General features: G+C 50.6%; 1 protein-coding gene across 1 annotated transcript in view; it reads right to left on the reverse strand.

The window, feature by feature from the left end:
* Positions 1 to 2,781, reverse strand: part of Kcnk1 (potassium two pore domain channel subfamily K member 1) — a 41,232-nt gene extending 38,451 nt beyond the window's left edge. Inside the window, exon 1 of the mRNA XM_046432121.2 lies at positions 2,162 to 2,781. Coding sequence (XP_046288077.1) covers positions 2,162 to 2,516 — 355 coding nt within the window. The 5' untranslated portion in view covers positions 2,517 to 2,781. The remainder of the gene's footprint in view (positions 1 to 2,161) is intronic.
* Positions 2,782 to 26,997: the final 24,216 nt, after the last annotated feature.

The raw sequence follows: 26,997 nt of genomic DNA on the forward strand, positions 1-26,997 counted from the left end.
CTGAGCTGCCTGGCTCTCTTCCAGAGAAGATTCTCCTAGTAATGAAGTATACCAGCTTTAATCTAAAAGTGACCTGACCCTCTGCCACAAATCCAGTCAACTGTGTCCAACAAGGGGCTCAGTGCAAAACCAACAGAGGAGGACCTTGGACTCAGAATGGCTGTACTCACGACAGAGTTCATTGACCTGCTAATTTTCCAAACCAAGAGGCACCTTTTTCACTGGGTTTGTCCCTAAGTGCCCCTTGCACTGTTTTCCTAAATGAACCCTTGTTTTGCATGAATCCAGACTTTCTTAGGAACCCCAATGCCATCTGAATACCAATGATAAGACATCTGTCCCTGGCGCCTTTTCTACAGGAACTGAATTTTTTTTTTACTAATTAAAAAGTGTGAGAATGTCTCACATCTTAAATAGACAAGAATTTCTCAGAGGAAGCAAGATATACACTAACTTTGGACATTTTGTTAAGGATGTATGATATTGAGCTTATACATGAGCTTCACCACTCAGGGGCAACCCTCCCCACCCTAAGGAAAAGCAAGTGGGTTCTTTTCCACCTGGCATCCTCATTCCTGTCATGTCTGCAAGGTACACAGTAAGAGCTGTCACCCTTCTCAGCATGCGTACCCAGCATCATGACCCCATTGTGAACTTCTGTAGCCTTGTGGAAATACTGACTTCTGTAGAGAATGAGGGATCTTGCTCTAGCGCAAGCTTAATCTCAACAGAAAGGCAAGGTGAATTCTGCCTGGGCAGAGAGACAGAGCTGGTAAGTACAGTGGAGGCAGCATTTGGTGAAATAAAAATTAAAGAGTCTCTAGGGCAGAGGCCATCTTCAGAAAGGGAGACACAGGTTTGTCTTATTTAAGGCTATGTTTTTAATATTCCATAACACAAGCTAGACTTCTACTTCTGTCTATTTCAGGATAAATTTAAGTCAGCTTAGTAATTCACACCAGACTTCTGAATAATTGTTTTACATGCTCTTCATGGACATTGTTATGTATCACTCATTAATAAGTAATTGCCAAAACCACCAACTGGGTATAGCCCCGGGGTGGGGGTGGGGTTTATGAACAAACAGGCTGGGAGGTCCAGCGAGGTAGGAGGTCACACCCAAGGGGATCCACCTGTAAAGGTTGGAGGTGGAGATTACAAAGTGGGAGGAATCACAACGCCCCACCCCCACCCCCATTCCAAGCTACTCTGGGAACTAGAAAGTGTGTGGTGACCTTGTGCTCACAAAAACGGGTTGCTTCACAGGCTGATCTCAATGAGGAGAAGGGGCTGTGCTGGAGCCCTGTGAGGTTCTGGACAGAGGGCAGACACCTATCTCTACCTCAGCGCCGCTGTGCGCCCCACTGGCCAAGGCTGGGGAAACAGCCTTCCTGGATCTAATCCAGCCCAGCGATGGCACTGGGGCCTGTGCCCCCTCCCACCTCACCCGGTGCACCCGAGGACCTGCTCCATTCCTGAGCCCTGCAGGAGGTGGTGCTTTGAAGTTGACCGGGAACCTCTCATACCTAAAGTTGAAATAACTGCTGAATCAGGGTGCCCCATTTTGTCGGCTCCTGGGCAATCGGACACTTGCTTTCCACTCCCCAACCCTCCTCCTACTCTGAAGGAAACCAGATCGGCCTGTTAGAGGTCACCTGCAAAAGCAGAGTGATGTCATTCGGCTACGCCGAAACTGCCTCCCGGTACTAAGAGCCTAAATATCTATGCATGGTTATCAAAAGAGAAGGCACAGTCCTGAAGGTGCCTGCAGAATTATCATTACTAGATTCTGCGGCCTCCACCTTCTGGGAGCAGGTCAGGAGGAAGGTGACAGCACCAGGCGCACCCCCTAGCCGCTGGGCGGCCAGAATGCTACCGGTTCACCTGGAGATCTAGCTTAGGGTATTCCGAGAGACAGCGTGGGAGATGTAGCCCCTGCAGCTACTCAGGCCCTAGGTGAGGGACCACTCCCCAGGAGTTACTTAGGAACCACTCCCCTGGAGTTACTGGCGGTCTCACCAAGTCACGCTCTGGGGCCACCTCGCTGCGGCGCGCACCCTCGCGGGCCGCAGAAGGGGCCAGCGAGGGTCAGACGCTGGGGGCGGGGGATGGAGAGGCGCGGGCGCCGCGTGGGTGGCGCGAGGTGGCCGCGGCCTGCTACCTGTGGTGGACAGCACCGTGCTGGCGAAGAAGAGCGCAGAGGTGAAGTCCCAATTCCAGTTGCCGGAGGCGTTGCTGAGCACCGACACGCCGTAGTTGCTGGCCTCCAGCACGCGGCCCAGGAACTGCTCGAGCTGCGGCTCTGACAGGCACTCGTGCTCCTCCAGGAAGCGGCGCTTCAGCTTGCGCAGCTCCTGGCGCAGCAGGTCCTCGTAGGGCAGCTCCACCGAGGAGAAGACCACGGCGCCGAACACCAGGTAGAGCAGGTAGCCGAGCACCAGGAAGCCGAAGCACCAGGCCGAGCGGTGCCGCTCCACCAGGCGCACACAGGAGCTGCCAGCCAGGGACTGCAGCATCTTCCCGCCGCCAGGACAGCGCCGCAGACCGGCCGGAGCGGCCGCCGCCCCTCGGCTCGGGCTCCGCTCCGGCCCTCGCGCTCCTCCCGCCGCCGCCCGCCCACGATTGGCTCGCTCCGGCGACGCTTTTCTTCCCTCTTTCCTGTTTCCTTGCAATATAAAAGGCCCAGATGATGTGGCAGTGACGTGGGCGCCGGCTCAGGTAACCGGGAGTCGGCGGAGACCGCGCGCAAACTTGGCGGAGCGCGGGGCTGGGCGCGGCCCCAGGACACCCCGCCCTCGGCGCGCTCCCAGCCCGCTGCGGTCCCCGACCCCCGCCCGGCCTCCTGCGCCTCTCGGCGGCGCCCCAGCCCAGCGCCCGCCGTCGGCCCCCGCCGGGTGGGTGAGCGCGCGGCAGAGCCACTTCAGGGCAAAGCGCTGCCCTCCCCGAGACTCCTGCCCCCGCGTATTTCCGCCTAGTCAAAGCCACCATCAAAAAATAGCGAGCGCCTGATTCTGTCCTTCTCTTCTTATTGGCCAGACAGTTGGTCCATCTGGTCCATCTGGAGCCGGCGGTGGTGGCGAAGTACCAGAACCGCCGGCGGAAAAGCACCTTCAAGTCCCCTCGGACCCACACACCCCTCAGGAAGGCTCCCGGGAAGGAAGCGCTTACAGGGCCCTGTTTCTGAGCTCTTGATCTTTAGAACAGGACCTCAGGCTTTATGCTAAACTGAGGACCCAGGTGCCAACTACCAGAAGCAGCAGCTTCTCAAGTCCTTCTTCTCAGGGATGGAGATGTTGAGGGGGGTTCCGTGGGCTGCCTTATGGCAAGGGTAAAAAACCATGGCCCTTTCTGGAAAGGTAACTTAGCCGCAGGCCTCAAGAGTTTTGAAGAAGTGTGTGTGTGCTAAGGAAAGTACAGAGAGGCTGGCCTGAAACATCTCTATCACATGCATACAGCATCTGGATGTCTACCATACACGGATAAAATAGCAGCCAATCGGGAGCATTCTGGATGTTCCAAAGCAGAAAAATTATGGTATCTCAAGAGGGGGGCTGCTTCCACAGATGTGTTCAGAATGCTGAAGCATATACAAAATCCTACAGAATCTCAAATATATAAAATATTTGCATTCTGCATTGTAAAACCGAATTATTTCTGCATAATAGATTGCATGAAAATAAAACCATCTTCTACCCCTTGCCCATAGGTGTTAGTGGAGGATATAGGTGACTTTGATTTCTTGTGTTTTAAAATATTTTTAAAGTTTTCTATAGTAGCTGTGTTTTTGTAATCAGGAAAAGCATTAAAATAAGTAAAAGTGACTTGTACAATTATTTAGAATAAGAAAATCACATTTTGTAAGTATCTAACATACTCACCAGTGGTTCTTAACTCTCAGTAAATAATCCCTCCCTGCTTAACCAAAGGATTGAGGTCATCCTTTGCTTTACTTCTCTGTACTTCAGAAGCTCATCAGTAACCCATTTCTTTCCCTTGCTCCCACCCTTGAGGAAGAACAGGCCTCCTTATTCTCAAGGTGAAGCCATCACCCCAGCCCTCCAAGTCCTCCAGGCTCCCGAGTAGTCACCATCACCAGTTCTCAGCTCTTCAGGAGCCTGAGTCCCTCCTCTCCTGACTCCTACAAATCCTCTCAGGTCACCACCCTATTCTGTCCTCTGTGGGTTCTTTAAGCCATGCTCCTCCTACCCTATCCCTGATCTTTGCTGATGTGACCTTTCTGGGTCCACTTTGTTCCTGAGGCCCCCTCTTCCTGCAGCACACGGTCAGAGTCCTCCTGCCCTTGCCCGCCTCTTCTCCTGTGTCTCTGCTCACAAGTGTCCTCCTGCTGGGACACACCTTCTCCTTCTTTGCCATAGTAGGGGTCCTATCCTTCAGGGCCTGGCTTGCAAGTCGTATCTCATCCATGAAATCTGGCACCCAGCAAGATGTGAATTCTGCTCCTCCCAAACCACACAACCCCTCGTGTGCCACAGTCTCTGGCACTAATGTCACCATGTGTGCAGGCATGGTAATGTCATTGTCCTCTCAAATGCACATTCACAGAGATGGGAGTACAGTTGCAGATGTTCTGGCCCTCCTCTCATCATCTGTGTCCTCTCTGCTTAGTCTGGGTGACTCGTGACTGCGTCAACCATAGAATGCATCAGATGGGATACATGGTGGTTTCCAAGACTGGGTCATGAAAGCACAGGAGCTATTTACATTGTTCACTGGAATGCCTTGCCCTGGTGTCCTGAGCCACCTTGGGAGGACCTCGTGGAGGTGTTCCAGATGACCGTTCCATTGTGCCCAGCCTTCTGCCCATCCTCAGTGACACTTCAGACATAGGAGCATGGCTTTCTTCAGTCCTGCTGGCTTGGCCACCTGGTGACTTGCATCTCCTGGCGGAGCTCTGCCTGCTTGAACCAGGAGCTATGTTGACTGTTGTTTTTAGCCAGTGGGTTTGGGGCTGGCTGCCTGTGCCAAGAGAGCCAACCAGATGACATGCCTTTGGCCTGCACTGAACTTTGAAAGCCATCACTGGACACTTGCCCTCCCTCCCCTCCTCCTTCTCTGGCTGAGACACTGTCCCAGTTCTACATTACAACCAGGCCAAGGATACCAGATACTTTTTTCTGTGGTCACCATGACGAAATACCTGAGTTCAACCAAAGGAGGAAAGGTTCAGGTTGGCCCTGGGTGTCGGAACCTTCAGTCCATGGCCAGCAGGAATCATGGGGAGTCCTTGAGGGAACAAAGCTGATCGCCTCATGGTGGCCAGAGAGAGCAAGAGGAAGGGGCTGAGTTCCCTTGTACCCTTCCAGGGCATAGCCCCACGTCCAAAACCACCTGAGCCCTCAGGGGCCAGTCTGTGGCACCAGAGTCCCTGTATGTACAGGTGTGGTCCCATCATTGTCCTATGAAATGCACATCACAGAGATGGCCTTTCTGACATTTCTGCAGGGGACCAAGCCTTCAGCACATGAGCTTTAGGGGGACACTTAAGATATAAGCCATCACACTCTTGCAAGATATGCTACCCTTGGACTACAGGTAGACACCAGAAACCTCCTGGGAGTGGTCCTGTGGGGGCTCAGATCCTGTCCCCAGGGAGGTCAGTCCACAGAGCTTTCTGTAGCTCTGGCTGTGAGAGATGCCGTGAACCCTGGGGGCACAGTGTGGCGTCTCCCTTCCTTTTCCTGGCCAGATGCACTGTTGTCAGGGGAGTTAGCAGACTCAAGGGAGTCAGGTGTCCTGCACTGGAACCTTGGCCCCAAGGTTCATACAGGCCTCGATGATGACTGGCTCCTCCCCCCACCCTCTTTCCAGCAGGGATTCAGGGGCAACAGCGCATCCTCCTTACAAGAGGATGGGGATATGCAAGGAAACCCAGAAGAGCCCCAGGATTCCTGAGAGGGCAGCACTGGCAGGATGGGGCATGAAGAATGTGAGGGATGCCGTGCTCTGCCCACTGCCTCATGTCCCTCCCAGGATGTAACTTGTGGACAGTGGTCATGCATCATGAGAAACAAACCTAGGCCAGAATCAGTGCTGCAAAGATTCACTGCTGTGCTGCAAGATGACATGAGGTGTAAAGGGGCCCAGCTGCCTCAACAGCTTGTCCAGGAGAAGAAGGTAGAGATGCTGGCTCTACACAAACCCATTTCTCTTGGGGTCCAAAAATGAAATTCACAAATGAGGTTGGGAACAGTCAATCAGCAACCCCTACAGAACCTCGGTGTTGTAGTTCCACTTCCAGATACTGACCCAAAAGAATTGGAAGCAGGGGCTTGAACAGGTATTCACACACCCCTGTTGACAGCCACATCCTTCACAATGGTTAAAAGGTGGAAGTGACCCTAGTATCCATCCACAGATGAGTGGATAAACCATATACAGCCATGCATATGATTGAGGACTAGGCCATCTCAAGAAGGAAGGAGATTCTGACATGTGCTACAAGACAGAGGAAGCTTTAGGACAATAGGTGGCATCAGCACAGCACAGGGCAAGCACCGTGCCAGTGCATTTGTGTGGGGTATGGGGAGGAGTCAAGGTCACAGGGACAGAGATTAGAGCGGTGGCCACTGCAGCAGGGGAGGCCTCGGGAGTGACATCAGTGGGTTCTGAGTGTCCGTCTTACAAGATGAACAGAGACCTAGAGATGGTGCTGGTGATGGTGGCATAGCATGGCAGCTGTGCCATGTCACAGAACTGGTGAGTGCTTCCAGTAGTGCCAAGCTCTCTCACAAGCATTGAAGCCCAGGGCAGCCATCACAGACTGGGAAGACAGGACACGGCATGCCGGCCTTGTCATTCAGATGGGAGGTTTTATGTTCCAGCATCTATATGAGGTTGGGGTCCCTGAGGAAGGTGGACTCCTAAGCAGGGATGCGCAGGATGCCCAGGTCCCCAACTCCCAGGTGGTGCCATGCCCAGGTGTTGGAGCCCACATCTTGCAGACCCTCAGCCTGTCACGGTTGACTGGGGTGTTGCCACCCTCCTTTCTTCTGGTCCTCTGGGGAGTGTGGCTCAGGTCTGGGCCTCTGGACAGGGTCTTCTGGGGATTAGCCAATGGCAGATGCCTCCCCTGAGGTCCTCCAGCCTATACAGGTCCTGGCAGGTCACGGCTGGCCTGGGTGATGCATATAATGCCTCTGCCACATCTCTGGCTCTTAGCCACATCTCCTGACCAATTGCACCTTGCCGGTGAGTGAGGAAACATAAATGAATCTTCTCACCTCTCAGTGGAAACACCCTCCACCCCTGCAAAGGATAAGAAAGGAAAGAAAAGCAGGAAGGGCTTTCCTGAAAGCAAGTGAAGAAGGGGGAGGAGCCGAGAGCCTGCTGTCCCCTGCCACCCTCCGGGGTTCAGAGGGCTCAGCTTGCTCCAGGGCCGACCTGTGAAGGTGGCAGCCACCTCATTATCCACTCAGCCAACCCACCAAACAGGCTGGTGTCCAGCAGCTTGGAAAGGCTCCCTCAGGCTTGCTGCTCCCAGGACTTTAGCCCATGGTCCTGGTGCCGGAAGAGAGAAAACAAGAGGGGGCCGCATCTTCTTGCCCCAGGAGTACTTGGCCTGGATGCCCTCACCAGTGCTCTGGAGTCCTCCCCACACCTGGCAGCAAGCTCCTTGACAGCACACCACGCACTCTGCAGCTGCAACACCCCAGCTGGGTGGTTGCAGGGCACTGGGTGGCACCCAGGGAGCTCCCCAGCAGAGTGTGGCTGCAGGTCGGCATGATGCCCTTCCAAGAACTGACCTGCTCAGAGAAGACGTGCTCAGGTCCCAGGACCCTGCGATTCCCCACTTATCCTCAGGGAACGTCTGTAAGCCTGCACTCCAAGTGCTCTGAGGCTGCTAATTGAGTGGACCCTCTGGACCCCAGAATAGCCCAGTCCCTGGCCTGGCTTGTGCCACTGTCACTTGAACTTTCTCCTGTCTTTCAGGACCCCATGCAGATGGCCCTGCAGGTAGATATCCTCAACCATCTGAGCCCATGGAAGCCCCCTCTCCTACCTCTGAATTCATGCTGCATGCAGTATCTGTGTACATCTCCAGGTCTTGAACATGTACCCATTAAATTGCACACTCTTAAGAGGAAACCTGGCATCTCTATAGTTCTTTGTATTTTCTTCAGCATTCTGTCACATGATGTCTGCACCATAAATATCTTTGATTGATTGATGAATAAGTGAGGAGGCAGAAGGGAAGTTCAGAGAGATCTGAAGCAGGAGAGGGACTCAGCCCTCTGCTGCTGACTTGGAGCAGAGCCGTACAGAAGCCAGGAATACAGAAGGCTGCAGAAGCTGGAAACAAGCCCTGTCCACAGCCAGCAGGGAAACAGGGATCTGAGTCCTCAAACCACACAGGAGTGGCTTCTGCCACCTGTCCAGTGACTGTGCAAGAGAGTCCACCTCCAGAGCCTCCAGAGAGGGAGGCAGCCCTGCCCACATCTGGGTTTGGCCGTGGCCTCGTGGTGCCCAGACTCGTGACCCTTAGTGATCATGAGGTAATAACTCTGCATGATCTTAAGCCACTAAGCTTGTGGTGATTTTTCATGGCATGGATAGAAAACTAGGACAATTAGGATGTACTGGGGTCTGGATGAGTGTTGAGTTTAAACACTGTGCCCGGCCACAGGAGTACTGGGCAGTGCTGCAGTTGAGGACATAGTGTGGCCCCTCTGGGCCTGTGTCCTCAGATGGGAAACCAGGATGGCACTGACAAACTACACAGGGCTGGGGAGGTCGGGGAGCGGGCCTTAAGTAAGATAATGTGCAAATACTTGCTAAACCCAGTTCTGTGGAGCTACTGGCTCTCACTAAGGAGGGTGGGCTCGCTGTGCCTCCTAGAATTACTTAACAGGGAGAGAAGGCCTTTCACTTCTTATTCTTCCTGCTTCTTTAACAAGCTTCCACTTTTGCAAGGGTGTCTCCAGGGATGTTGTACACCTGGACTTAACCAGGTGCACTTGGCTCACCAGTCATAATCCTAACTAGGGAAAAGGTTAGATTCTTTCAGACCTGCCCAGAACTTCGGAGCTTTAACAACACAGTGCACTGGGTGAGTCAGGAGGGGCCAGCTGCTGGCCCAAGTCCATCCCTCCGATGAGCTAGACCAAGAGCAGGAAGCAAGCACACCAATGGTAGCAATGACACTGATGATGCTGATTGCTTACGTAGGGGTAGACTCTGGGCCAAGCAGCTCCCATTTTGTCTCATTTAAAGCCCCAGCAGGTCCACAAAGTCAGAGAGGCCTGCTCCTCCAGGTGGAGCAGCCAGGGCCTGTCCCTGTCTATTTCACAGATGACATAGAAACACATGTCTGTAGATCTGCACCTCCTCTTTGTGTAGTCACACACTCGAATTCTTTGCCTTCACTGTCCTTTCATTCACATTTCCTGTCTAATTCTTTTCCGACTTTCCCCCTCTCTTTGCTGCCCAATCTTCTTTTATAGACAACAAAATGAAGCTCAGGAACACCCTCATGGATTCAGCTCATCTGAAGGGTTTGAGACTTTGGAATCAAGTACCCAACACGCTGTGGCTTCGCAGGCTTCTGCTCGCCCTTATGACAAGTCGGCTACTGTCGAGTCTTCAGTGGACAGGGAAAGTGCCTCTCCTCCCTTCACAGCTTCGTCGGGGGACTAGCACAGAGCTCCCAACAGCATGAGATCACGGGGGACTCCTCATCCCAGACAGAAGAGCCACGTTCACACCAGGCACTGGCTGGTGCCCCCCCCCGTGGCTCATACAGTTCCTGCTGGGAGCAGCCATCCCGGAAGGAGAGGCAGCCCAGGAAGGTCCAGAGCAGATGCTTATGTCAGTAGGAGCTTTAAAACACATTAGCCATGAAACTCCAGAATCTGAAATAGAAGAACCGGCCAGGGTTCCTGAGCTGCCACCTACCGAGAGACCCTTTTACAATGAGTTCAGGGGTGGGGAAGGAGAACCAGCCTGAGCCCTCATCTGGATTAATTTCTGGGACTTGGTTTTCTCACACGAGATGAGGCCTCGCTGCCGTTCTCCACCGCTCTAGGGCTTCGCGGTGTTCACGCGTTCCCCCGGCTAGCTCCTCAGCTCAGCAGGGCCACGCGACTCCCAGTTCTGAAGGAACAACTGGCACCAGAGTGACCTTCCACACAAAGCAGCTGGGAAACTGGATGATCCTCTGCACGGGCGACCTCCCTGGGAGAAGGGACACACAGTATAATCACAATAGTTCACTGAGTAGGGGGTGAGAGCTCAGAGCGGGCACGTGGCTAGAGACAGTGGCCTGTGGGCATCATCTGTGAACCTGTCGCCGAGGGCTTGCCATGCACACACAGCATCTTACCGCAGGGCAGCCACCCCAGGCCTGAGAGGGAAACATGGATGGTTGAGGGAGGGCAGTGCTGGAGAGGCACGGTGCTGGTCAACGCAGAGTCCCAGCCTCTCTGGAGGATCATCTTCCCAGTGCCCTCGGCAGCTGCAGAAACACGGGGAGACCTGGAGTCAACTGATTTAGCTGGCCCAAAGAAGCTGGGAGGAATCCTGAGAAGACACACGGGAGGTAGAGTTTGGAGCTCGAGTCTCACCAGATAAAGTCTTATGACTGCCTGGGCTCGTGTGCCCCCAGACTCACCAGACACAGGTCCCGGGGGGTCGAGCTGAGCCCTAAAACAGGACTCAGCACCCACCGGAGACAGAAAACAGACTCTGGAGTCTCTGCAACTACTACTGACAACATCCATATGCAACAGAAGAGCTGCTGACCACATGGACAGGCGCTGAGCAGAATTGTAAGGAAAGCACTCAGTGGAGACTGAGCCCAGGGCAGCAGGGACATTTGACTTGGTCAAAAAAATACGTATATTTAAAGCAGCTGGTTATAAACATGTGAAGAGAATGAAAGGAAGAGTCTGTGAAGTTGAGATGGGAATTGTATGATCTGAAGAATAAGAAGAAAAAATGATCTTTAAAAGGATTGAAAAAATAAACAGATTCAGATAGCTGTGGGTCTGACATGTAAGCAGTCCGACATGTCAGGAATTGGAGCCCCCTTAGGAAAAGAGAGAGAAAGAAGAGGATGGAAAAATATCTGAAAAAAATATATTAGCCAAATCTTCACAAGTTCAGAACCGTTCACAAGAGAAGGAATGGTTCTTTCTTATAGAATAACTGGGAAACACTGCCTAAGTCCAAAAAGCTCTATAAACCCAGGAAATATAAATGCAGAGAACCACACCTGGGCACACCATAGTTCAACTAATGAAAAAAAAAAAAAGTAAAAAGGGAATCTTGAAAGTAGCAGGAATAAAGGACACTGTATCCAGGGATCAGCAACAGGCCAGAGACATTGGGCACCTTTAAAATGCTAGGGGGGGAAAAATAACTGCCAACCTAGAAGTCCATGTCCAATGAAAATGATCTGTAAAAGAGGGATAAAAATAGACATGTTTGGATCAATGAAAGCTGATTACCAGCAGAGTTGTACTCAAGACAAGCTAAATTATGTCCTTCAGGCTGAAGAGAAATGTCACGGGATTTGGGGATCTATAGAAATAAAGGTGTAGGACAGAAAATGCTACATACATAGGTAAGTCTAAGAGGAATATGTGGAGGGCTGTCCTCAACGTGATTTGCTTAAGAGAAAACCAGCTGCCTAACACCAGTCACTGTTAGATGGGGTTTACAGTTCACTCCACCTTAGATAGGACAGGAATCCCAGCGGGGACAAGGGGCAAGCTGGTGGGACCCCAGTCTTGTGAGCACCTCGTGGTGATGGAGAGAGAGAGCAGAGGAGGGGTCAGGTGGGTGGAAGGAGAAGGGGGAGGTTTAAGCAGGAGGTGAATGTCGGTGTTAGATATGAAGTGGTAAGTGGAACAAAACCAACTTACTAGGGAAACCTGAGCCAATCAGAACCCGAGCTATCCAGCAAAGGATGGGCAGAGGCCTGAGCCAACACCCCACTCGCAACTCGGGCAGGCTAATGGATGCCATGAGAAGGGCTCTGCCACTTCAGAAATCACGAATGCAACCTTGGTCCTCAGAGAAACGCAGACCACGGCGGAAAGCCCCTCACTGGTGAAGATGACTGAAACCGAAAAGACGGGCCACAAAGTGAGGACGTGCTTCAGAAACACGAAGCCTGTACCAAGGATGGGGAGGGAGCTCCCAGGACTGAGTGGAAGCCTCCAAGTCACATGGCAACCAGTGACTCCACGCAGCCCAGGCTGGTGTGTGCACAGTGGGTTAGACCAATGGGGAAGACAGAAGAGCCTGTCTCACTGACCACTATAGTCAGCGCCCACAGAAGTGGCAAGGAAGGTAGTCCGTCAGGTCACCCCACAGTCACTGGTGCAGGCCAGGTGCACTCACGAGGCTGAAGTAGTAGACAGAAGCTGGAATAAAGCAGGAACACGTCTAGTCTCACAAGATCTTCCCCCAGTTTTTTTCTTTTTGGGTACTGGGGATTAAACCCAAGGGTGCCTAACCACTGAGCCACATCCCCAGCCCTTTCTATTATTATTATTATTATTATTTTATTTTGAGACCAGGCAGGTCTTCCTAAGTTGCTGAGGCTGGCTTTGACCTTGCAATCCTCCTGCCTCAGCCTCCCCAATCGCTGAGATCATGGGCGTCCGGCATCACACCTGGCTTCCAATATATTTATTATTATGAAAGGAAAAATAGTAACTTTGCAGCAGAGAAACCACAGCATCTCAGCCAAGTGACCAAGGTTAGCATCACTAGTATTAAGACATCAACTTTATTTCACCTGTGACACTACACTGAGAAGAGCACACCAGGTTTGGGTGTTCTTAACAAACTAATTATAAGTAAATATCAGACAAACCCACATTTCGGGACATTCTATAAAATCACTGACAATTACACTTAGAAAGTGTTAAGATTGCTGGGCATGCTGCTGCATATCAGTAATCCCAGGGACTCAGGAGGCTGAGGCAGGAGGATCACAAGTTCAAGGTCAGCCTCAGCAACTTAGTGAGGCCCTATGCAGCTTAGTGACACTCTGCCTCAAAATAAAAATTAAAAGGGCTGGGAATGTGACTCCTTAGGAGAGAGGAGGTAACAGTGGATTGGAGGCTGGGACACATTGTTTTCCATTAGTGAAGAACTGGTGGATTCTGAATAGTCCATAGTTTAGTAAATGGTGTCACCCCAACAGCCATCTCAGGCCTCTAATAATAGTGCTGTGGCCATACAAGTTGCTAACATTAGGAGAAACCTGGTTGATAGAGAAAGACTCTGTACTATTTTGGTATCTTTTCTGTAAGCTTGAAATAATTTAAAAATGGCAAATTAAAAGGACAGAACGCCTGGCAATCCCAAGTGTTATCAAGGACATGGAACAATTGGAACTTCCATTCATTATTGGTGGGAATAAGAAAGGCTGCAACCTCCTTGGAAAACAAGTGGGTGCTTTCTCGTCCAGTCATGTTGCAAGTTGTCATGTGACCCAGCAATCCCACCCCCCCCCAGTTGTGCAAGAGAGATGGAGCCCTCAGGGGGGCCTATCCTCTAATGTCACCGCAGCTTTATCAGTGTTTCATTTCTAATTGTGTATATGCATGCAGTGGAATGCTCCTTAGCAGTAGAAAGGAATGACCTCCTAGAATAGAACTTAGAAGCAGCTAGAAACAATGTACTATTGGAAGAAGCCAGACCACTAAATGGCATATGTGGTTTGGTCTCATGATATGAGACCTGCGGGTTTTGAACAGTCTGTACTGGTAAGGGTCAGACCACTGGTAACCTGGGGTGGGAGAGAAATTGCCCAAGGACGTAAAGAACTTTCTGGGGAGAGAAAGAATTTTGTATTTTGGCTGGCGTGGGAGGTGCCCAGATGGAAACCTTTGCAAAAGTGATCACCTGTGCCCTTGGGGCACACCAATGTTACTGCAGGTAAATTATAGCTCAAGAACAAGTTTAAAATGTGAAAAAAGATTTTTCTTTCTGTCCCAGATATAAAACAATAAATAAAAGCTCTTGCCCTCAGCAAACACACAGGCTATAGAATAAACAATCATTATAGGCCATTAAGAAAATGGCAGAGCTTAGGGGTTCAAATCCACTCACCTAGGTTCAACTACCTCTGGCACCACCTACTATTTAGAGCAACGGCTGGGTGATTGAACCTAAGTCTCAGTGTCTTCCTGGAAATTACAATTGTGCCAGCCACACAGGGCTGGACAGCTCAGCGAGATGTGCTTGCAGAGTGCTTGGCGTGGTGTATGACACAGCGCAAACCTTCCACCTGTAACGTCACAAAGTGGTGGGGCTACATCTTTATGCTTGCATGGATCTGCAGCACATCTGTGGCACCTGGCGCAGGAGGCATGAGGTACAGATCCGTGGAATGAAGATACATGGTGGCCAGAGGTGGCCAGGCACAGGACAGGGAGAAGTGGGGCTTGCGGGAGCCTGTGGGCAGGCATCTATGCTTGGCCTTCCCCTGAGCCTGAGGTGTCTTTCACCCCAGCCTGGCCAACACTTGGTCCCCAGAAGCATGACACCTGTCTACGCTCCCGCCTTTCTCTCAGAGCCACCCCCTGCCTGGAGGGTCTGCCTTCCTCTTCCCAGGCCATCCTCAGTCCCACTGTCTCCTCCAGAAGAGCTTCCCCATGGGTCTGCCCTCTCAGACCCCAACTCTGAGAGTCTACCCAAGGCCATTCCCTTGGCACTGTGGGTCTTGCCTCGTGAAGTCACTTTTGTCTCTTGGTCCCTTTCCCTTGGCTGAAGTTCTCAGGAAAAGAGCAGGAAAGGGGCTCAGGCCACATACCCAGTGAGGCCATCACTGGGAGCCAGGGGGAGCAGAACTGGAGCTGGCCCCGCAGCTTCCACTCTATCTGTGAAATAGCAGGTGAGATCATTGCTGGGCATGATGGAAAGGATGATGAGCGTGAGTCTAAGGAGGGGATGGAGGACACAAGGGACACAAGGAACATCGAGATGCTGACAGCACCTTCCATTGGAGACCATTGGAGACCACTGGAGACTACAGAATAGCGCAGGTGACAACCACACAGGTCTGCCATTTTCTGAGTGGCCTTCAGTTCCTGTGGGGTAAGGGGCTGCTAGGTGTGTGGAAGGGTGAAGGAACGGGAGAATCCAGGGTCCCTGGGTGGGGACATCAGTTAACATGTTGGACCATGGAGTCCAGACTGTGTAGGAAGGAAGCGAGGGCTGTGAGGGGCTGATAACGCCCAGGGGGCTGAAGGACTGAGTGGAGGCTGGTCTCCACGAGAGGGAGGCTCCATGGCAGGTGGAGGGGGGTGGACGGAGAGGAAGCTGCAGTCACAGAGGTGACTTCCGAGGGTCTCATAAGTCCTGGGTGATGACAGCCTCCAGGATTCAGGTTTGCCAGGTGCAGGTTTGTCCCCATCCACCCTTGGGTTGAGGCTTGGTTTCAGTGTAGTGGTGTTGAGCTGCAGGGCCTCTGGGAGGTATCTGGGATCATGAGGGACCTGCCCCCAGGAGGGGATTAATGAAGCGTTTTTAAGGATGGAGTCATTCTCATGGAGCAGGTTATGGTAAAGCCAACCTGTGTCCTGTGCTGCCCCTCCTGCACACACACCAGCTTCTCTAATGTCCTTTCACCATGAGGAAAATAAAATGGAGTGGATGCAGGTGCTGTGCTCCTGGACATCCAGAATTGTGGGATAAATAAAGCTCTTTTCTTTATAAATATCCCAGCCCAAGGTATTGTGTGACAGCAACAGAAGATGGACCGAGACAGCACCCTTCCACTGAGGAGCAGGTGTTTGAAAACTGATTCAGGGACTCAGGAGTGTGCTTGTGCCTTCTTCAGCCCTGAGATGGAGTCAAATGGGGGCATCCACGAAGGGAATGCCAGGAATGTGCTGGGAAGACAAGACCTGGAGAAATCAGAGGGGAGGTATTGGAATAAAGAAGTAGATGGGTTGGCTCTGACCAGAGGGTGCCAAAGGATAGATGGAAGCTCTTCACAGGAGAGGAGCTGTAGAAACCTCAGTTCCAGGAGAGGAAGGCAAGGGTTCCCTGGGTGGGGGCCTTCTACTTGCACTGTGGCCAGTGCTGCAGGGCAGAACCCCCTGGTCTGGAGATGCCCAAGGCAACGGAGCCAGGCAGCAGCATGGGGGCAGGTGGCACTGAGACTCAGACGGTCCTGGCCGCTGTCCAACTGGCCAGCAGGGGTAGCTCTGCACCTGCAGGACCCACATTGAACACTGGCTTTCCCCAGCCCACCTACCCCCACTCCTCACTAGGTCCAAAAATCCAAACACCTCACCTCCAGCTTCGAAAATACTGTACACCAAACAACGGCGTAGGCAGGATGGTATCCCCGACCCTGAGGAGGGGCACTTGGGAGTCTCCATCCTCGGTGAGCCCATTGCTCAGAGACCTCTTTTTCCTTTAAATGTTTTCCCTCTTCCCTTTCCTATCACTAGTTTCACTTTTATTTGGTGCTTTGAAGTTGGTGGGTGATTTCCATACACATCGTTCATGAGATGGACTCACTGGAGCAATCTCACCATGATCACCGCGGAACTGGGCCAGGCGCTGTGAGTCACTTCCCACAGCCCAGTGACCCAAGCCTTGGGGAAGTCTTTGTCAAGGGCGTCCTGGTTCAACGCGTTTTCATTGTCACAGAGGAGCCAGTCCTTGGAGCCGCAAGGTCACAGAGCAAGTGATAGGGCCATGAAGCTTGCTTACAGATGTCGAGGTGAACTTGGAGATGGATTTAAAAGTGAAACCCAAGGACTTGGTAATGACTTCCTGCTGCTGTCCCCTCCTCCTCTTTCAAGGACTCTCACACCTCGGAGAAAGGTGTTTGCTCTTTGCTGAAAACCACCTGGATGCCAGTGGAAGTCAGAAGTGACTGGCAATGAGGATGAGGGAAAGCGGGCTGCTTTTGGGCAAGGAGCACCCTCGGCATCTGTGACCATCACATGGCACAGACGGGCCTCGGTCAGCGGCTCTGAGTCTCTGGGTTGCCACCTCCAGTCCAGAGAATAAGCCAGTAGAAACCTCCCCACGAACCGCTCCTCTGGAGCACTTTCAGGCTTGGAGTTGGGGAAGAAGAGGGTTATACAGTTAGTTGTCTTTGACTCAAAAGTGCTTGGCCAGAATGATGAGAAGGGCAGAGCCCAGAACTCCCATGCGGTTAAGCAGAGACACAAATCAGGGGTTGGGCATGTAAAGCATGATGAACCCGTACATCCAGCACTTGGGCTTTTTGGTATCTGACATTTTACAATATTTAGTTGGATCATATGAAACCGCTATTTTCACAGGTAAAGTGATGATTGAATGCAAACCATTTCATGTGGTTTAAAATAACATTTTTCTAAGACGTAAGCTGGCTAGGATCTACTCTGGGACACACACCTCTCCATCGAAACTTCAAAACCCCCACTTTTCCTTCTTGGTCTCCTGTTTTTTCTTCCAGACAGGCATCTTAGGAGGCCCAGCTTCCTGTCTTGCTCAGTCCCCAAGGGACGCTCCTGTTCACATTCAGACCAGGCCCTCCCAGGAGCCTCCAGAGGAAACGCTGGGCCTCTCCCACAGGGGGAACTACGGAGAAGATCAGACCCGAAGGCCCCATGGTCACTGTCTGAGGGCTCCTGAATCCACCAGTCCATCACCTGTGGCGATGTCAGTGGTCAAAAGCGTGACCTGGCCGCACTTCCTTCCATGCTCTCGTTCAGGTGAAGGGTGAACCTCCACCCCATGATACTGTACCCAGTTTAAGAAATTTCTTTCAGCAATTTGAATGCCATGAACACACCCATGGTTAACTGGTCCATGTCATAACATGGTCACACATGTCCTGCCCCCCTGGAAGGTAAGACACTGCCGTGGTAGCCTCCGTGCCAGCTCACCAGTGTCCCCTTGCCATTTGTGAAATCACAGGCCACAATCTGACTCTGGCCTGACCATCCTGGCTGCTGACTCCCCCAGCAGAGCAGCTCTCTGTGCCCCTGGACACAGGGTCAGCCTGGCACTGCCCCAGCTGTCCATCCAGACAGCAAGGCCTGTGCTCGCCCCACCTCAACCTCCCATGGCATGAGAATGGCCTCAGGGCCAACCCTCTGGAGCTTGTGCTTCTGGCCCTGATCTTTACTAAGCTCCCAGCCTCTGTATCTCTGCCCAGTTGTCTTCTCTCCCTCACCTCTCAAAGCAGGGGAGGGCAGTGAGCAGGAGGTCCTCCTCTCAGCTGCCGTTCTACCCATCAGGACCAGGTCTGGGGTGAAGCAAGCAGGCCTGGCCAGGGGCAGGATGGATGGCACACCTGCCAACCAGGCCCATTGCTAAGAGCCATAGCCAAGTAGTAATGATGCCTGGCATTTTTGGTTGAAAGGTGATGCCAGCAAGCCATTGAGATGATATGATTATGTTAAGATCTGCATTCAAATGGATATTAGACCCCTGCTGTCCACCTCGGCCTGCTACTTTGGAGCTCTGGCAGGACTCCCAAAGAGTTCCCATTGGTTGGGAAAGTGCAGTAGGAGGGAATTCCGGAGGAGGGATTTCCTGTTGGGGTAGTGTGGCCCGGGAGAACGCCGCGTGTGTGGGTTGGCATATTTCCCTGGAGCATACAGGGCATTGGCGGGAGTTTAAAAAATAAAGTTTGTTCCTGTTTGAGTGGCTCGTGATTTTGTGCCCAGCCAGACTGCGGCAGCCCAACATGGCTTGCTGCATTATACACTTCCCTTGGCCCAGAGTTTTTCCCATGCCTCCAACTTTGCACCCAGTGTGGGGTCTCCTGCTCTCATAGGGGAGTTAATTCGGCACCTCTTACTTCCTTTCTCTGCTGCCTCTTTCCTTCCTTCCCTTCTCTCTCTCTCATGGTCCCCAGGGCCTCTGCGATGCACACTCTCACCACCAGGTGGGCACAGTCTCCAGGGAGGGGCACCCCCGCTGCTCTTTCTGAAAACCACAGGTGTGGTGCCTCTCGCTCTGCTCCTGGTGGTTTCCACCCCTAGTCCTCATGTGAATTTGTTGTCTGGCTCTGTTTTTCTCTGATGCTGTCATAGTGCACATGCTTCTGCGGCTCACGTTTGGCCACAGAGCTATTTCTGCCAGTGTGCAGCATGTCTGTTTTCTTCATTTTGCTTATTTGTTTATCCGTTCTGTGGTACTGGGGACTTAACCCAGTGGCACTCTACCACTGAGCTACATCCCACCCCCAACCGCCCCCCCTTTTTTTTTTAATTTGACACGGGGCTTTGCTAATTTTTTAAGGTTGGCCTTGACCTTGCAATCCTCCTGCTTCAGCCTCTGGAGTCCCTGTGATTTCAGGCATGCCCCTGCATCGGCATGGCCATTCTTCTTAACTTTGGTGTGCTGTCCTAGCACAGGGTGACCATCCCTTCATGGAGGATCCTTAAGCTGTCCTTCTTTCATTGCTGTCTACGCTGCAGCCAACGTTTACGAGGATGGCTGTCTTGAAGGTAGCTGTGTCAATGCAATCTCCGTTTGGACAGATGTGTACATTTTATACTTTAATGGACACTACAAAATTGCTTTGCCCCCAAAATGGAGCTGATGTGTGCTCCCGTCAGCATCACCAGGTCACTGATGGTGCCACACTTGGAAAGGGCTGATGCTCGCCTCCAGGAGTGGGCTTGACCTCCCCAGACTGGATGTGCTACTTTGAAAGCAGGTTATAAAGAGAGTTTTCTTTCCCAGTGCATTCTCTTGCTTCCTTTCTTGCCACATGATCGTTCTCTTTGGCACACACCCTGCCATGTGATCTTCTCTGCCACGAGGCCTTCACCAAAAGCAAATACTGGTGTCATGCTCTCCAGTTAAAACTGTGAGTTAAGTAAATTTCTTTTCTTTGGCAAGTCTGCAGTCTCAGGCATTTTGTTACAGCAATACAAAATGGACTAAGACAGGAAGGCAATACTTCACCTACGACACTAAGTAAAAAGGGGCAAATTTCAGGAATCAACTTTTCAGGCCATGAGACAGCTGTGGAAGGAATATGTATCAGGGGAACTAATGTTCTGAGGAGAGAAACTCCCATTCTAGGCAAGCTGATGACTACTAGCTGTTTTCTTCCCCGGCAGCATTTGCCATTCCTGGGCTCTGGCTAAGGATCAGATTTAGCAGAGGGACAAGTTGTAGGAAAGAGCTCTTTGCAGTCGCGGAGTCACAGGTTGGATACCAGAGGAGGATATAGGATACTAGGCTATTTTTCCCTTGTTCTCATGATTTTCCTGAATCCTCAGGGTATGCAGGAAGCAGGGCCCTGATTCAGAGCAGCTGAATGGAATCTCCCCCTGCTGGGTTTAAGAAACCAAGTCCCCCTGGGACATGGAAAAACAGAACTAGCTCCCACTCTGTCCCCTCAAGCAACTGCCTGGTTTGACAGGGCACATGGGAGACAGAGAGGGCAGCTTTAAGCCATCCAAAGGGTGGTTCTCAGGAAGTGCAGCTTCTGGGCTTTCACTTAGAGTCCTGGGAGGCCCTATCTGGGGAGCACGGCAAGCCTGACCTGGATGGAGTCCCCTGAAACTGGAGCCCAGTCCCGATGCCGCCCAAGCTCTGCCCACAGTGAGATGCTACTCCCCAGCCTGTGGGCCTGACTGAGAAGCCAGGACAGAGGAACGCGTCGCCGCCCCTGTTGCCAGATGACTCCACACAAGACCAGACAAGGACATTTCAAACAAGAAAAGCCATTATGCCAGTATTCCTCTGGGACACAGCCGCAAAATCATAGCAAATCAAACCCAGCAGTGCAAGAAAGGACCATGTGCTCAGGTGGGTTTATGCCAGGAATCGATAATGTGAGAGAATCGATGTTGTTGACCATATTAATAGGATAAAGGAAAAGATTATACTGTATAATCATTTCAAAAGATGCAGACTGTATTTTATAAAAAGTGACACCCTTTTATGGTGAGGATTTAGAGCAAACTAGAAATAACAGGCAGCAGGCAGACAGGTGCCCTGGGAGCTTGTCCTCCTACAGTGTCCAGGCTTAAGGAAGGCCAAGGCTGTAAGTCTTCCCTCCCTACTGTGCAGATGGGCACCACCAACCACCTCCATGTGGTGTTGGTCCAGAGTGCCTGGCAGGCACAATCAGAAAAGAAAAAAGAACATCAGCTCCACCCCTTCATGAACCTCACAACCGCCAGCACTCACGTTATGTAACTTCATACATAGAAGACACAGAAGTCCAGGATCTACCTGAACTAATAAATGAATGTAAGAAGATCATTACATACAAGATTCACACGTAAACATCAACTGAATTTCCACTTAATACAAACAAATAACTGAGGGTGGATGGGGGGAGAATAGAAGTTCATTCCCCTTTGTCTAAAGGGGAATGAAGGAAAGAGGAGTGGGAACAGGAAAGACAATAGAATGAATCAGACATTAACCCTCCTGTGTTCCTATATGAAGACATGACCAGGTAACTCCACATCCTGTACAAACCACAAGAACGGGAAGTTATGCTCCATGTATGTATGAAAGTCAAAATATATTCTACTGTCATGTATAACTAAAAACAACAAATAAAAATTTAGAAAATGAAAAGAAACAAATAACTGAAAATTGAAATTTAAAAACATTCCCAGTAGCATCAAAGAACATCAGATGCATAGACATGAAGGAAATGAAAGATGTTATTGGCAGAATAGTTGCCACGTCCCAACCCCCGAGCTGGAGAACCAATCTTCGCCTGGCATAAGGGACTGCAGATGTGTTAGAGTTGAGCACTTTGAGACCCGGAGCTTATTTCAGATCATCCATGTGGGCCCAACCTGATCCATGGTCCTTGGAGTCACAGAATCTTCCAGGCCGTGGTTAGTGCTGAGGGAAGAAGCCGGGCTGGCAGGATGCTGTATGACTGGCTCTGACCGTGGACACAGGCGGCCAGGAGCCAAGGACTCCAGCAAACTCCACAGGTCAGGAAGGGGACTGAACTGACGTCTCCTACAATCTCCAGGAAGAACACTGTGCAGCCGATGCTTTGGGACCTTGAAAGCCTCATTTTGGACTCTGACCTTTGAACTATTGAATGATAAATCCATGCCTTTTTAAACCAATGTGTCTGTGCTGGGCTTGTTCACAGCAGCTGTAGGAAACACACACATTTTGGACCCATGCTGATTTGCTGCCCTAACAGATTCCTAAACCTGTTGAAGAGGCTTTGCATTGGGGCAGTGAGGGATGGCTGGAAGAATTTTGAGGAAAATGATAGAAAAAGCCTTAACTTCCTGGAATAAAATGTTTTTAAAAGTAGTGCATGTTAGTAATTCTGTTAGTGAGGACTCAGAAGGAAATGATGGGATGGGAGAGAGATCTAACCAAGCCCTGCAGAGCACACAGCATCACAAGCAGGCTCGCGGTGGGAAAAGGAGCCCGCACCCGCAGGCCCCAGCTGCCCTGGCCAAGAGAACCGAACCTAGGCTGGCACTGCTGGGAGCTGGGAGAGAACCTGGGTACAGCTTGACTGCACAGTTGACGTTGGTCCCCTAATCACGTGAAAAGCAGAACTAGCACCTTATGTACTTGGACATTAAGTGGAGATTTCCAGGCAGCATTGAAGTGGCAGTCTTGTTTGTAAAATGCAAGAAGAAAAAGACAAAGTGAGGCAAGAACAATTAACCACTAGAAATCACCTCTTGGTCTGGGAAATTCTAGATTGCAAGAAATGCTAATGGTAGGGTTACAGGAAAGCGAGTCCTGGAGAGAAAGTCACGGGGCAGCTTCTGCTCATGACACTGAGGAAATTAAAGATCACAGCATTCAGTCACTTGGGACTCCTGGAAGGAGTTGGATGTGTGACTCACGGGTGTACTCAGCCTTCTCAGCAGAAGCCAAAGCAGATGTGGAATCACCCAGAAAAGACCTGTGGGCAAGCCTCACCTAGAGGGTGAATGCACATTAACACACCAGTGCTCACATGTTGTGGAGACTTGGAAGGAAAGAGGCCACTGGACTCCAGAGTTCTACCAGCGGGAAGAAGGGCAAGTCAGACCAGCATGTACAGGATCCACGACAAGGCGGGCAGCCCAAGAGCAGAGCTGATGGCCCAGGGGGTGCAGCCCCCGTCCCGGGCAGAGCCAAGGACCCGGAGGCTGCTCACAGGACAGCTGGATTCTGAAACTGCTTGAGACTGATGACTTTTTCCTTGCAGTTTTCCTCTCCTTGCATGGGAATGTCTATATTTAGCGTCCTCGCCTGCCTCCACTCTGTGTTGGAGAGAAGATAACAGATTTTTATGAATTTTGTGGTTTGTGAACTATATCTCAATTTTAAAAGAAGGCAAGGGGAGGAAAAGGGGAGATTTTGGTTGATACCAGACAGTGTTGAGTTGGAATCAGGGATCATGTTTATTTTTATTTAAGAGACAGAAGAGCGGCAACATGGGTGGGGGTCAGTTATGGGAGAGGAAAAGAAATGCTAAGAGAAGTCGCTACAGCTGTGTTTCTCTTCACAACATTTAACCAACGGGGGTGGGAAGCTCAGATTAATTGGAAACAATCTTTGTTGTAAGGACCTCAGGCCAACACCTGCTGAGGGAGACGAAGCGCAGGATCCTGCCTTCATCGACACCAAAGCAGCTTCGTGGTCTCTGAAACCAGGGCCGTGCATTTTGGAAGAAAGGGTTCTCAGCTAGTTTATACAGTGTGATCCACACCCGGGGGCTAAATTGTGGGGTAAACTATCTACAAAACCTTAGAGACAAAGACGAAAGAGGGAGACAGGAATCAACTCACTCCTTTACTTATTCTAATGGCTTTGGTCTTTTTAGGAATCCATGGGACAAACAGCATCTCAGCTGTACGTGATGGCTCTGCAGACCCTTCCAAATTCTGATCAAGTTGCCAAATATGAAAATGAAACCCAAGTCCAGGTTTAATGTTTTTTCAGTACATGTCTACATAATTTTAGAAAATGCATTACCTACTCCTCACGTTAGGAGGTGAGCTCCTGGGAGCCCGTGACCTCTGTCCCACACCTTCTACCTGTGGCTGTCCTGCCAAGCAGCTGGCACACCATCTACCGCCCTGCCCGGGCCTCGCTCCGTCTCCCCTGCCTAGGAATCTACTCCCCATCCTGCTTCCACCACAGTGTTTGGGGCATTCTGTGGCTGTGGGAGCCCAAGCCGTGACTGCCACCAGCTCTGGTTCCTGCCCTTCAAGCTGGCTTAGAATACTCAGGGCTTGAAGGTTCTGGGGGTGCGAGGAAAGGCCCTCCTGCAGTGGACATGCCGATGCTGTCCCTGAGCCTCCACATTTGCCACTCATGACAGCGCTCTGTTGCCAAGCTGCACTTCTCTGGTGGGTGAGAAGAAGCCACCGTCGGAGCCGAGGCCACAAAAGCCAAATCACCATGGAAAACTTTAAATAAAGATGAATCTGACTTCTCACAGCTAAATTTGTTTTCAAGTCTTTTTGAATTCATGTATGCATCTTTTTCATTCTTGTGTTCTGGAATCCAGTATTGGATGGTGGGGCCAGAACCTGGGTATAACTAGAGAGCGACCCCCAGGTTACTGCGGTTTATAGAAAAGATTTGACATCAACTGACTTCTTGACTTCAATTCCTCTATCCTGGACTTTCCTCACCTGCAAAATGGGTACCACAATACCACACCTGTATCCCTTAGGCTTGTTCTGAGAGAGTGGAAGCAACCTATTGAGAGCTTTAGGGAAGGAGTTTACTTAAGCATTATAACCGGACTAATATTATCTAATGCAGGACAAATTAACTGTACAAACATAAAATCTACATTACATGATAATATGTAATACACTTTGATAAATAGTTATGCAACAAATTATTTACTTATTATGCTTGTATCATATGTAAAACACTATGATGTTGTAATGTGACATGATGTAGCGTGTGTAAGACTAGCACAGGAGGGTTGTTAACCATTACTGTAAATGAAGACTTCAGCATCAGATGGAACAATCTGGAAGCCTCTGCTCCGAAGCTTGAACCCATTATCAGCAGCTCCATGTTCTGAGATTGGGCAGTGGTAGGGGGAGGCTTGGGGTATGTTTATGTCATGGTGATCTCACTTGGCTCCTCTTGTGGTGGAGAGACAGAGCAGCAATTATTAATCAAGGCCACTGTTCACGGAGGCAGTGAGGGAGTGGGGTGACCTCTGAAGCCCTTGGCTCCTCATTGTTCCTTTATTTTCTCCCTTCCCCCGTTCTCCCCCCACGGCTTCCCTTCCTCTTGGGTATCTTTGATTAGAATCTTCTAAATCTCTGTTGAATTGTTTTCTTTGGTGAATCTGGGAAATGAGGAGCCTCTAAGGTAATATTGGAAGCATGTTTAGTTAGTCTGATGTTATAACCAGGAAATTAAACTTCAAAGTTGTTGTTCTATCTTGAAATTATTTCCTTCCCTCTTAACTGCAGAAAATGAATGGTCGGTTTCCACAGCCACGTTTGCCTGCAGAGGAAATTGCCTGGCTGCAACTCTGAAGGCATTTATATTAAATTGTGCCGTCCCACGTTAGTTTTCTGCAGATGCCCACGAAGGCAATCACACACTCTATTTGTTCTCCTCTGTGAGAAAATCTCCTCACCATGTACCGACATCCCAGCTTGCTCATCTTCTAGAGTCTTGAACACAGCCGTGACCAGAGGTGCAATAGAAGGGCTTTGCTTCTCATCCCTCGGGTATTACTCGTATCAATACATGTCTGAGTTGTCAAAATCATAGATGGAAACTGGCTTTGGGGACATTAGAAGGACGTGATATCACACCTCGGAATGCTGTTTCTTGATTTTTACATGGTGCCAGATGTGAATTATGACCTGTTACTGTATTCCCAGTTCTTTTTCTATTATTAGAAACTCCACAGAAGTAGTTATAGTGCAACCGGAAAAACAATAACTGGAAGGCAGCGAGAAGTTATAATCACCATAGGAACCCAGCAGAGCATCTGAGAAAACTCCAGCAGAACCACCATTGGACCCTGCGTGGGAGATGGGTTGAGCAGCCTGGCTCCAGGCAGAGCAGCCGAAAGCCCCAGCTCCCTCCCACCACCAGAGCGCCTTGGAGAGCTCTCTGGGGTAAGGATGCACAGGAGGCTGAGTGTCCTGTCTCCGAGGATCGCCCGCAGTTCACACCCCGGTAAATCTGTTGTGTACCTTACAGTTTTTCCCTCTCAACCTCCCAAATATATTCTGCAATATGAAGCATGGTACGTGAAAGACACTGTATCACAAGGTCCTGAAGGTTTTTTGTTCTTTCCGTTCATGTTCTCTGCGCTCTCAAATCCATCCACCCCCAAGCAGGGAGATCATTTCTGGTTCAGCTTTATGCTGCTGGTTTGCATCTCTGTGCTGGACACCTGGACAGAGTCAGGAGGACGTGGTGAAGGAATGGGCACATTCTGCAAGACTCTGAGGCCCACTCCAAGCAAACAGCTCGAGTCCCAGGCACGATGCCTGTACAGCACAGAACTGGAATTTTTCTCCAGCTTTCAAAGTAACCATTCTTAAGAATAAATTAGGGTAACTATTACAAAATCAAACGTTGACCATGATGGTCATTATTTATCATCTGAAATATCTCATTTTCTTAAAGTAGATATTAAAATTTAGTTATTAAGGTAGTTATTAAAATTTAGAAATCAGAAGAAATGAAATTAGAAGTCTAATTCAGTGTTTTCACGGTCCTCCTGTGGTAGCTTCATAAGATAGTCATGGTTATTGCTTTGGTCACACACATACTGCCAGGTTCAGGAAAATCAACACCGAGCCTCTAGATGTGGTGGATCTATGAAAGGACTTTGTGCTTCCAGAGTGTGTGCAGAGATCGCACTGACCTTTAAAAGGTGCCCATGTTGCCCTTGCATAGTCATCGCATCCCACGAACTTACTGGAGCTATTAATGAAGCAGGCAGGACCTGCAAGTGGCCCTTGGGAATGTGGCAAAGGCACACATTCTGTCCCTGCATGTGGAGGGCAGGTCCCGGAAAAGAAGCACAGAGCTGCAGACCCACAGTGGGTCTGGTACACC

Source organism: Marmota monax, unplaced genomic scaffold (assembly GCF_021218885.2).
Source record: "Marmota monax isolate L192 unplaced genomic scaffold, Marmota_monax_Labrador192_F-V1.1 WCK01_AAM20220418_F8-fsc00071, whole genome shotgun sequence".
In the NCBI taxonomy this organism is placed as follows: Eukaryota; Metazoa; Chordata; class Mammalia; order Rodentia; family Sciuridae; genus Marmota; species Marmota monax.